This window comes from Lithobates pipiens, unplaced genomic scaffold (assembly GCF_037356315.1).
Source record: "Lithobates pipiens isolate NorthernLeopardFrog02 unplaced genomic scaffold, aLitPip1_a1.2 Scaffold_1, whole genome shotgun sequence".
Classification (NCBI taxonomy): Eukaryota; Metazoa; Chordata; class Amphibia; order Anura; family Ranidae; genus Lithobates; species Lithobates pipiens.
Window position 1 is genome coordinate 251,830,406 of NW_027507685.1, and position 13,043 is coordinate 251,843,448.

Sequence of the window (13,043 nt, forward strand, 5' to 3'; positions counted from 1 at the left end):
GGCGGGACTTACGTATGCGTTCGCTTCTGCATGCAGGGCGCTTTAAAAAAAAAATATATATATTTTATTGTTCATTTTACTTTATTTATTTTAGTTTGACATTTTTTTCCCCAAAAATAAATTTTTTGATCACTTTTATTCCTATTACAAGGAATGTAAACATCCCTTGTAATAGGAATATAGCATGACAGGTCCTCTTTACAGTGAGATGTGGGGGTCAATAAGACCCCGCATCTCACCTCTAAGCTGGGTAGCCTGAAAAAAAAAAAAAAAAAAAGATTCTGGATTTGATAGTATTGGCGAGTCGGTAGAAGCACCGGAGGGCGGCGGGAGGGGTGTCTATGGCTGGGTATTGCAGGGTATCACCGACTATGGCTGGGTATGGCTGGGTATATCAGAGTATGGCTGGGTATCTCAGAGTATGGCGTTGCAGAGTATTGCGTTGCAGAGCATTGCAGGATATTGGAGGGTGTTGCAGAGCATTGCAGAGTGTTGCACGGTATTGGCGGGTGTTGCAGAGCATTGCAGAGTGTTGCAGGGTATTGGTGGGTGTTGCAGAGCATTGCAGAGTGTTGCAGAGCATTGCAGAGTGTTGCAGGGTATTGGCGGGTGTTGCAGAGCGTTGCAGAGCATTGCAGGATATTGGAGGGTGTTGCAGAGCATTGCAGAGTGTTGCAGGGTATTGGTGGGTGTTGCAGAGCATTGCAGAGTGTTGCAGAGCATTGCAGAGTGTTGCAGGGTATTGCAGAGTGTTGCAGAGCATTGCAGAGTGTTGCAGAGCATTGCAGAGTGTTGCAGGGTATTGCAGGGTATTGCAGAGTAATGGCAGGGTATTGCAGAGTATTGCAGTGTAATGCAGACTATTGCAGAGTATTGCAGAGTATTGCAGAGTAATGCAGAGTAATGCAGGGTAATGCAGAGTAATGCAGGGTAATGCAGAGTAATGCAGGGTATTGCAGGGTATTGCAGAGTAATGCAGAGTAATGGCAGGGTATTGCAGAGTATTGGCAGGGAATTGAGGGGTAAATTTTAGGTGAGCAGCGATGTGGGCACTGCAGATACAGCCCACATCGCTGCTGACACTGATCTCCTCCCCTCCGCTGTTCCGATCAGTACAGAGAGGGGGAGGGAGGAACCGGCGTCATAACATGACGCCGGTTTGTTTACAAGTGATCACTCCGTCATTTGACGGAGCGAACACGTGGTAGACGGCCGCGATGAGCGGCCGTTTACCGTGATCCATGATGCGCCGGGTCCTGTGGACTCGGCGGTCACGGATGCTCTCGAGTGCGCGCCCCAGGGGGCGCGCGAGAGCGGAATTCTGGGAGGACGTCATATGACGGCCTCCCACAGTTAAGAAACCGCCCTAAAGCCGTCATTCGGCTATAGGGCGGTTATTAAGTGGTTAAATGAAACATTTTTCTGCCATGGAGCCTAAATCCTCCCTCTGGCCTTCCCATCAGTCTTGTGCAAGTGTACCGGCTCCTCTCCTGGACTAAAACAGCTTCCTCTGACACTGTGAGCTTCTCACAACGTGCATTAGAAGCTGCAGCAAGTCATAGAGCCCTGCTTAATTTCCTGGCTGGAGGACGTCCAGCATCATCTAGCCCCTTCCCCTGCCCAGCTTGACTGTCCTTGGCCCGCTGCTTTTCATTCATTGGATTCCAGTTCATTCAAATCATGGAGGCTCAGCATCACATGTGGGCATTACCTATGCAAATACAGTCTGCCTAGAAACGCCCACTCCTCCAGACTGACACCCACATCCAGGGTTCTAATGAACAAAAAAAAGTGGGAGGGTCTGCATCCCTTTAGATATGATTTCCACTTGGAAGTATCTCACCAAAAATGACATTTTTTTTGTTGTTGCAGGGGATGCCCAAAATTTGAGTGCAGACTTCTGGGAAAATCAATGAGCCAATCACACAAGCAGGAAGTGGCATAAATACTGCATACCATCTGTGTACAGAACGCCTTTAGGTTTTAATAACATTCCATTACAATATAGCAAACGTACATACACTATATATATATATATATATATATATATATATATATATATATATATATATATATATATATATATAAAATATATATTATGTATTTATTTGTTTATTTATATATTGAAAAGGAAATGTATTTTTTAATAACATTCCATTACAATTGAATTGTGTAGCAATCATACTATATATATATATATGTATATATATAATATGGATTGTGCAGCAATCGTACATACAACACTATATATATAATATATATATATATATATATATATATATATATATATATATATATATATATATATATATATATATATATATATATATACATACACACACACATATATATATATATATTTGTTTATATATTTATTTATATTATAATTATTAATTATATATATATATATATATATATATATACATTTTATATATATTTATATTTATTTATTTGTTTATATATTTATTTATATTATAATTATTAATAATATATATATATATATATATATTTTATATATTTATATATATATATATTTATATTTATTTATTTGTTTATATATATATATATATATATATATATATATATATATATATATATATATATATATTTATTTGTTTATATATTTGTTTATATTATAATTATTAATAATATATATATATATATATATATATATATATATATATATTATTTTTTATTTTTTTATTTTTATATATATATATATATATTTATATTTATTTATATATTTATTTATTTTGGTCATTTTTTTCCCCCATGAAAGTGGAGTTACCCTTTAACACGAGTGTTAAAAATAAAAAAATAAAAGTGCTCCAGACACGAAATGGTTACAAAAAAAAAAAGAAACGTCTCTCTAACTTTTTACTGATAAAATGATGCTTTAAAAAATAAATAAATATTGCACTGTTGCCACAGATTGCGATGTCATGATTTTATTCAGACAGACTTGTAGAGATACGGATAGGTCTACAATAAAATCTCTAATAATTTACAGAAATACATTTTTGAAAAATATCTGGGGGGGGGGGGGGACTTCTGTACACCATCTGTTTACAGAACGCCTCCAGTTTCCGTATTACGTTTTTCAGAAAATCAAAGATTGAAAAGGAAAGGTATTTTTTACTAACATTACATTATAATATGACTTGGGTCGGAATTGTATATGCTATATAATAGTTTATATTTGCTATTTTTTTTTTCACCACGGAAGTAGTTATTCTTTAACATGAGTGGCAAAAATGTAAAAAAATTGCTCCAGGCACAAATTGGTTAAAGAAAAAGAAATTGCAACATCTCTCTATGACATTTTACTGATAAAATGATACTTTAAAAAATAAAATAATTACACTGTTGCCACAGATTGTGATGTCAAGATTTTTATTCAGACAGACTTGTAAAGATAGTGACTGGTCTACATTAAAATGTCTAATAATTTACAGAAAGTTATTTATGAAAAGTATCTGAGAGGCATTCTGTACACTATTTGTTGCCGTATTGCATTTTTCAGAAAATTACAGCTTGAAAAGGTATTTTTTTAATATTATCCCATTACAATGGCTTTTGTAGCAATTGTATATGCTGTGTTGTTTGTTTTTTTTTTTTTTTATTTGCTATTTTTTCCCACAAAATTAGGACGAGTGTAAAAAAATAAAAATTTTTAGAATGAGCGTGGGATACCCTTGATCATGAGTGTAAAAAATAAAATAAAAAATTTCCCCAGACACAAATTGGTTTAAAAAAAACAAAAAAACAGTGGATATAAAAAAGTCTACACACCCCTGTTGGTAAAATGTCAGGTTTCGGTGATGTAAAAAAAAAAAAAAAACGAGACAAAGATAAATTATTTCAGAACTTTTTTCCACCTTTTTAATGTGACCTATAAACTGTACAACTCGGTTGAACAACAAACTGAAATCTTTTAGGTGGAGGGAAGTAAAAATAGAAAAAAATAAATAAATATGGTTGCATAAGTGTGCACACCCTTACACTAATGTTGAAGCACTTTTTGATTTTATTACGGCACGCCATCTTTTTGGGTATGAGTCTACCAGCATGGCACATCTTGACCTGTCAATATTTGCTCGCTCTTCTTTGCAAAAATACTCCAAATCTGTCCGATTGCGATGGCATCTCCTGTGCACAGCCCTCTTCACATCAGATTTTCAATGGGATTCAGGTTTGGGCTCTGGCCATTCCAAAACTTTCATCTTCTTCTGGTACAAGCCATGGCTTGTGATCTCTCTGCCCCTGGTGAGGATGAAGCCTCGGAGGCCATTCGGGAGCAAGTGGTGGCCGGGATAAAGGTCCTGAATAGGGAGAGAGACAAGCTCTACAAGCTCAGAGCGGAGCTGAAGTGCTTGCAAAGGCAGCATGAGGGCCTGTACAGCAGGAGCCATTCCTTGTTGATTTGGATGTGTGCTTTGGGTCGTTGTCATGCTGAAAGATTAAGTTCTTCTTCATGTTCAGCTTTTAGCTGAAGCCTGAAGGTTTTGTGCCAATATTGACTGGTATTTGGAACTGTTCATAATTCCCTTTACCTCAGGGGCCGAGGTTCCCTACCCCTGCTCTACCTTGACTGGGGCCCCTGTTCCAGCTGAAGAAAAATAGCCCCAAAACATGATGCTGCCACCACCGCCGTGCTTCATGGTGGGTATGGTGTTCTTTTTGGTGATATGCAGTGTTGTTTTTGCACCAAACATATCTTTTGGAAATATGGCCACAAAGTTCAACCTTGGTTTCATCAGACCAGAACACATTTTCCCCATGTGATTTTGGAAGACTTCAGATGTGTTTTTGCAAAATGTATCCAAGCTTGGATGTTTTTCTTGGTAAGAAAAGGCTTCCGTCTTGCCACTCAACCCCATAGCCCAGACATATGAAGAATAATGGTTGTCTCCACACCAGTACTTGCCAGATATTCCTGCAGCTCCTTCAATGTTGCTGTAGGCCTCTTGGCAGCCTCCCCGGCCAGTTTTCTTCTCGTTTTTTTATCAATTTTGGAGGAACGTCCAGTTCTTGGTAATCTCACCATATTTTCTCCACTTGACCATGACGGTCTCCACTGTGTTCCATGGTATATCTAACGCCTCGGAAATTGTTTTGTACCCGTCTCCTGACTGATGCCTTCTAACAATGAGATCCCTCAGATGCTTTGGAAGATCTCTGCGGACCATGGCTTTTGCTGTAGGATGCAACTAGGAAAATGTCAGGAAAGACCTACTAGAACAGCTGAACTTTATTTGGGGTTAATCAGAGGCACTTTAAATGATAGGGGGTGTGTACTGACTCCTATTTAACATGAGTTTGAATGTGAATACTTAATTCTGAACACGGCTACATCCCGTTATAAGAGGGTGTGCACACTTATGCAACCGCATTATTTATTTATTTTTACTCCCCCCCCCCCCCCCCCTAAAAGATTTCAGTTTGTTGTTCAACTGAGTTGTACACTTTATAGGTCACATTAACCACTTCTGGACTGCCCATCCTCGTTTTTATTATTATTATTATTATTGCATTTTAGTGTAAATATGAGATCTGGTGTCTTTTTGACCCCAGATCTCATATTTAAGAGGTCCTGTCTTGCATTTTTCTATTACAAGGGATGTTTACATTCTTTGTAATAGGAATAAAAGTGACACAATTTATTTATTTTTTTAAAGATCAGTGTAAAAATAAAAAATAAAAGGTCAAATAAATTAGAAAAAAATGTAAACGCGCCCCGTACCGACAAGCTCGCATGCAGAAGCGAGCGCATATGTGAGCAGCGCCCGAATATGAAAATGGCGTTCAAACCACACGTGTGAGGTATCGCCGCGATTGGTAGAGCGAGAGCAATAATTCTAGCCCTAGACCTCCTCTGTAACTCAAAACATGCAACCTGTAGAATTATTTTTTTTATTTTAAACAACGCTTATGGAGATTTTTAAGGGTAACAGTTTGTCGCCATTCCACAAGCGGGTGCAAATTTTGAAGCGTGACATGTTGGGTATCAATTTGCTCGGTGTGACATTATCTTTCACAATATAAAAATAAATTGGGCTAACTTTACTGTTGTCTTTTTTTTTTTATTAAAAAAAGTGTATCTTTTCCAAAAAAAGTGCGCTTGTAAGACTGCTGCGCAAATACAGTGTGCCAGAAAGTATTGCAACGACCGTCATTTTATTCTCTAGGGTGTTAGAAAAAAAAATGTATAATGTTTGGGGGTTCTAAGTAATTTTCTAGCAAAAAAAAAAGAAAAACAGTTTTTAACTTCTAAACAACAAATCTCAGAAAGAGGCTTGGTCCTTAAGTGGTTAAAGGTGGAAAAAGTTCTGAAATTATTTATCTTTGTCTTATTTTTTTACATCACAGAAACCTGACATTTTAACAGGGGTGTGTAGAATTTTTATATCCACTGGGTATATACAGTGGTGTGAAAAAGTGTTTGCCCCCTTCCTCATTTCCTGTTCCTTTGCATGTTTGTCACACTTAGGCCGCGTACACACGGGCGGATTGTCTGCCCAACTAAGTTCGTCAGACAATCCGACAGACAGTCCGTTCAACTTTTGAATGATCGGACTTGACCACACACGATGAACAGACAGTCCGCTGAAAACTTGCGCGATGACGTGTACAGCACGTACGACGGGACTAGAAAAACGACGTCCAATACACTGCAATGCAACCTTCGGCCGTGTAAATCCTTTCTGAGCATGCGCCATACTTAGTCCGTCCAACTTGCCTACACACGAGCGGACTGTCCGCTGAAACCAAGTTTGGACGGACAAAACCAAGTTTGGACGGACAAAATTACGGAAATTCCGAAAGACAAAGTCCGTCAGACTGTCCGCTGAAAAAGTCCGCTGAAGCCCACACACGAGCGGATTGTCCGCTGAAACACGGTTCAGCGGACTAAGTTGGGCAGACAATCCGCCCGTGTGTACGCGGCCTTAAGTGTTTCGGAACATCAAACCAATTTAAACAATAGTCAAGGACAACACAAGTAAACACAAAATGCAATTTGTAAATGAAGGTGTTTATTATTAAAGGTGAAAAAAAATCCAAACCATCATGGCCCTGTGTGAAAAAGTGATTGCCCCCTAAACCTAATAACTGGTTGGGCCACCCTTAGCAGCAACAACGTGCAATGAGGCTTTTACAGCGTCCTGGAAGAATTTTGGCCCACTCATCTTTGCAGAATTGTCCTAATTCAGTTACATTAGAGGGTTTTCGAGCATGAACGGCCTTTTTAAGGTCATACCACAACATCTCAATAGGATTCAGGTCAGGACTTTGGCTAGGCCACTCCAAAGTCTTCATTTTGTTTTTCTTCAGCCATTCGGTGGTGGACTTGCTGGTGTGTTTAGGATCATTGTCCTGCTGCAGAACCCAAGTTCGTTTCAGCTTGAGTACACGAACAGATGGTCGGACATTCTCCTTCAGGATCTCTTGGTAGACAGCAGAATTCATAGTTCCTTTTATCACGGCAAGTCTTCCAGGTCCTGAAGCAGCAAAACAGCCCCAGACCATCACACTACCACCACCATATTTTACTGTTGGTATAATGTTCTTTTTATGAAATGCAGTGTTCCTTCTACGCCAGATATACTTGGACACACACCTTCCAAAGAGTTCCACTTTTGTCTCATCGGTCCACAAAATGTTGTCCCAAAAGTCTTGGGGATCATCAAGATGTGTTGTGGAGAAATTGAGACGAGCTTTGATGTTCTTTTTGCTCAGCAGTGGTTTTCTCCTTGGAACTCTGCCATGCAGGCCATTTTTGCCCAGTCTTTTCCTGATGGTGGAGGCATGAACGCTGACCTTAACTGAGGCAAGTGAGGCCTGCAGTTCCTTGGACGTTGTGGTGGGGTCTTTTGTGACCTCTTGGATGAGTCGTCGCTGCGCTCTTGGGGTAATTTTGGGCGGCCGGCCACTCCTGGGAAGGTTCACCACTGTTCCATGTCTTCGCCATTTGTGGATAATGGCTCTCACTGTGGTTCGCTGGATTCCCAAAGCTTTGGAAATGGCTTTATAACCCTTTCCAGACTGATAGATCTCAATTACTTTCTTTCTCAATTGTTCCTGAATTTCTTTGGGTCTCGGCATGATGTGTAGCTTTTAAGGATCTTCTGGTGGACCTTACTGTGTCAAGCAGCTCCTATTTAAGTGATGCCTTGATTGTGAACAGGTGTGGCAATAATCAGGCCTGGGTGTGGCTAGAGAAATTGAACTCAGGTGTGGACAACCACAATTATAGTATGTTTTAACAAGGGGGGCAATCACTTTTTCACACAGGGCCATGATGGTTTGGATTTTTTTTCACCTTTAATAATAAACACCTTCATTTACAAATTGCATTTTGTGTTTACTTGTGTTGTCCTTGACTATTGTTTAAATTGGTTTGATGTTCCGAAACACTTAAGTGTGACAAACATGCAAAGGAACAGGAAATGAGGAAGGGGGCAAACACTTTTTCACACCACTGTATTATGAAGCATCTCTCCGTGTCTTTTTTTTCTGACAAAATACTTACATCAATAAATAAATAAAAATTACACTGTTGCCATATATTGGAACGTTATTATTTTCTTCAGGCAGACTTGTAAAGACACGTCTGACGGGTCTACATTAAAATTTCTAATAATTTACAAAAAGACACTTTGTCGGGGGAAAAAGCTTATTTGAACCAATAAGTGATTACCGCAGCTTCAAATTGCAGACCAAACTAGCACTGTAAAACAATTATTGTTCAACATGACCCGCGAATCTCTCCCATCTGTCTCCCCGCAGGTCTATGACGTGGAATACAAATTCTTCAGCGCCGGCGAGAAGACGACGGTATTAATGGAAATTGATCCGCGTGACAAGATTGAAACTTTTCGGACGGAGAACGGCACAGACAAAGCGGTGGAGATCCACGACTTCAAACATGTTAGTGTTCCGAAAACTTCATTTTCTTGTACAAATATAATAGACTTACTTATATTTTTTTTAAAAAAGACGTAAAATTACTTTTAAAATTGCGGCAACGGCAAAGATTGTACAGTGAAATGACTGTTTTGAAAATCTGCAGTATAAAAAGTCTATCTTTGAAGAAAGGAAAAAAAAAAGTTTTTTTTTTTTTTTTTTTTTTTAAATAACCGTTCAATATGTAATTGGATCTTTTTATGACTCCTTAACGCTGAGCTGGTTTAATCAATGAAGGAAAATATTGTACATCAAAGGTAATAAAGTACAGTAGTTTAAATTAAACCGCTGGGAGAAAAAATAGAAACATTGAAGGCGCGTTCAAAAATCCAGACAAAGTCCTAAAGCAGGACCCTGGGCCTCCAAACTCTCTAAACAAGGGACCAGTTTACTATTCTTCACCTTTAGACTTTTGGGGGGGCTGGACTGTGGTCAGTGGGAGTAGAACATGTCCTGGTGAATAGTACCCCATCATTGGTGTAAGTGGGAGGAATAGTGCCCCATCATTGGTGTCAGTGGGAGGAATATTGCCCTATCATTGGTGTCAGTGGGAGGAATAGTACTCCATCATTGGTGTCAGTGGGAGGAATAGTACTCCATCATTGGTGTCAGTGGGAGGAATAGTACTCCATCATTGGTGTCAGTGGGAGGAATAGTACTCCATCATTGGTGTCAGTGGGAGGAATAGTACTCCATCATTTGTGTCAGTGGGGGGAATAGTGCCTCATCATTGGTGTCAGTGGGAGAAATAGTGCCTCATCATTGCTGTCAGTGGGAAGAATAGTGTCCTATCATTTGTGTCAGAGGGAGGAATCGTGCCCCATCATTGGGGTCAGTGGGAGGAAGAGTGCCCCATCATTGGTATTAGTGGGAGGAATAGTACCCCATCATTGGTATCACTGGGAGGAATAGTGTCCCATCTTTGGTATCAGTGAAAGGAATAGTGCCCCATCATTAGTATCAGTGGAAGGAATAGTGCCCCATAATTGGCGTCAGTGGGAGGAATAGTGCCCCATTATTGGTGTCAGTGGGAGGAATAATGTCCAATCATCGGTGTCATTTGTGGGGATAGTGCCCCATAATTGGTATTGGTGGGAGGAACAATGCCCCATCATTGGTATCGGAGGGAGGACTAATGTCCCATCATTGGTATCGTAGGGAGGACTAATGTCCCATCATTGGTATCAGTAGAAGGAATAGTGCCCCATCTTTAGTATCAGTTGGAGGAATAGTACCCCATCATTGGTGTCAGTGGAAGGAATAGTGCCTCATCATTGGTGTCTGTGGGAGGAACAGTGCCCCATCATTGGTGTCAGTGGGGGGAATAGTGCCCCATCATTGGTGTTAGTGGGAGGAATAGTGCCCCACCCATCATTGGAGCACAGGTGTGTCAGGAGGAAGGTGTCTCTGAAGCTTCTCCAGGTGATCTGTGTGAGAGGGGAGTGGTGGTGAAATCTCTCCCAGCTCTCCTTGCCCTTTTCTGGGGAAGCCATGGAGGCCAGCGTTGTCCCTCCTCCTGGAAGCTCGCAGCCATCTCCTGGGCCGTCGGGTGACATGCCTGCCCCTGTACAAGCCATGGCTTGTGATCTCTCTGCCCCTGGTGAGGATGAAGCCTCGGAGGCCATTCGGGAGTGAGTGGTGGCCGGGATAAAGGTCCTGAATAGGGAGAGAGACAAGCTCTACAAGCTCAGAGCGGAGCTGAAGTGCTTGCGAAGGCAGCGTGAGTGCTTGTACAGCAGGAACTGCAGGTCAATGGATTCAGAGATCAAACTGGCTAAAGTCCGAGTGGAACACAAGGAGACCATTGTGGCCATGATGGAACGAAGGGATGGGCCCTTCAAGGAAAAGTTTGACAATGATGAAAGGTTTGGAAGGATTGCAGAAGTGGAGATGGAGGAGGAGACCCCCAGTTATGACCCCCTGCCCCCTCAGGGAGAGGTAAGCAGCCCCATGCCTTCCCAGGACTCAGGAGGCATGAGGGCCATCCAGGAAATGGAGTCTCCTATGCGGGGGGATCAGCTGGCGTTTGGTGGTGAGAAAATAACTGATGATGTGCCTGACAATGTCAAGCCCCAAGCAGGAGATAAAACTGTTTTTGTGCCATCTAACACCATGATCAATGTTGAAAGTGTCCCCATTGACAGTCAAGTTGCTAATGCTATGTGTAGCAATGCTGAAGCTGCAGCACAGCAAGAGTTGCATTTAAAAAAAATGACATTCCTGCAAAGGAACTACAAGTCTCAGCTCAACCTGTTAACCATCCTTTAGCTGAGTCTAAAGCTGTTTGCCCCACAGCTACTGAAGACTCTACAGTGCAGCTTCAGGAGACAGCTGGTACTACAGCAGAAACTGTGACTATTCCTGATGGGAAACTGAATGTGTGTGACTGATAGCAATTGTGCAAGTGTGATGGACAATCGTTCCAGCTGAGTCCAAGCAATTAATAATGTACAGACTACTGTGACATCAGTGTGGGGCCTTGGCCCTGATAAGCCTACATTTGCTCAGGTGGTACGCTGTGCTCCTGGTAACTCCACTTCCAAGCAGGTTTCCCCCCTACAAGCTACCACTTTGAGCACCCCAAGGTCTGGTCTTGGGTCTCTGACTTCTGCTGGGGGTCCGAGAATAAATGTGGTAATTCTTAAATGGGAAGGTGGTGCAATCCCTCCAGCACAGCGTGCGGTGGTGGATATGATTTTGGGGCAAACGACCTCTATGCCCTAATATATGTAGCTGGGACACAGGAATATATTATTAGCTTCACTAGGCCAGAGGGTCTTAACCCGTTCTGAGAGCGATATGAGGCTTGGTGAAGGTCAAGACCTGAATGGGAAGATTTGGCCCCAGTTGCAATTTCACAGAAGTCAACAGTGAAAAAGATCATAATTATTCTTACTAATGAGAGCGTCCCTGCTCGGGATCTAGAGGTCTGATTAAAAAATGATGGGGAGGTTTTGACTAAGCCTAATAAAATCCTTGATGAGCGTAACATCTGGACTGGGGGTTGGTCGGTAACAGTCAGGTTGGCCAGGGATGGGAATGTTGTCCGTCACCTGCCCTCCTCAGCTTTTATAGGGAGGGATAGGATGACTATTTTCTACCCTGGTCAGCCGAAGCTGTGTCACCGCTGTGGAGAAAAGGGGCATTTGAGCTCCTCCTGTTCAGCCTTGATATGTTCAGTGTGTCGGGGTCAGGGTCATATTGCCAAGGACTGCACCAATATGATCAGGTGCAACCTGAGCCTGCTCCTTAGCCATCCCTACAGCAAATGTCCTGAAGCCTGGCACAATATGGAGAAGGAGGTAATAGATGACTTGTCAGGGCTAGACGGGTTGGAGGGTGAGGCCCCTGGTGTACCATCCTCCTCTGCGGGGACTGACTCCCCTGGTCCTGTTAAGGATCCCTCTCCAGTTCCTGTGACCACCCCTACTGTGTCTGTAAGTATTCTTTCTGTATCTGTCTCTGTGTCCCCCCAGCCTACTGTACCCTCTCCTCTTGTGTCAGAACTGTGCCCATCAAACGCAACCACTGTGCCCATCAATTGCAGCCACTGTGCCCATCAAACGCAACCACTGTGCCCATCAAACGCAGCCACTGTGCCATCAAACGCAGCCACTGTGCCATCAAACGCAGCCACTGTGCTCATCAAATGCAGCCAATTTGCCCATCAAATGCAGCCATAATGCCATAAAATGCTGCCATTGTGCCCCATCAAATGCAGCCACTGTGACCCCCGCCCGCTGTCTGACCAGAACATACCCCATCTTGGCGGCGGGTCAGGCAGCGACAAGCTGTGTCCTCCATGTGTCTCGTCTTCCTGCTTCCTGCTAGGCATCCAATAGCGGTGCCTGTCCTTTCAGCCTATTAGGTGACGGGTATCAGACCTGCCCTAACTGATTGGCGGAGAGGCAGTTCAGTGTTAGAAAAGCAAATATTCATTAGCTTTTCTAACACACCTGGATGGGCTCCGAGCGCTCCCAGTCCACCCTCTTTGAAGCCTATTAGGGCCTCTGGCTCTAATCAGGTGCTTCAAAAAAGCAGGTGCTTCAAAAAACACCCCCGCCGCTGTAATTCAGGCG

At 42.0% G+C, this 13,043-nt stretch overlaps 1 protein-coding gene and 1 long non-coding RNA gene across 2 annotated transcripts in view; both read left to right on the top strand.

The window, feature by feature from the left end:
* Nucleotides 1–13,043, top strand: part of LOC143986589 (uncharacterized) — a 254,255-nt gene that overhangs the window by 141,491 nt on the left and 99,721 nt on the right. The gene's annotated exons all lie outside the window — the stretch shown is intronic.
* The window catches only part of TNMD (tenomodulin), a 186,905-nt gene that overhangs the window by 74,141 nt on the left and 99,721 nt on the right, over nt 1–13,043 (top strand). Inside the window, exon 3 of the mRNA XM_077484987.1 lies at nt 8,788–8,928. Coding sequence (XP_077341113.1) covers nt 8,788–8,928 — 141 coding nt within the window. The remainder of the gene's footprint in view (nt 1–8,787; nt 8,929–13,043) is intronic.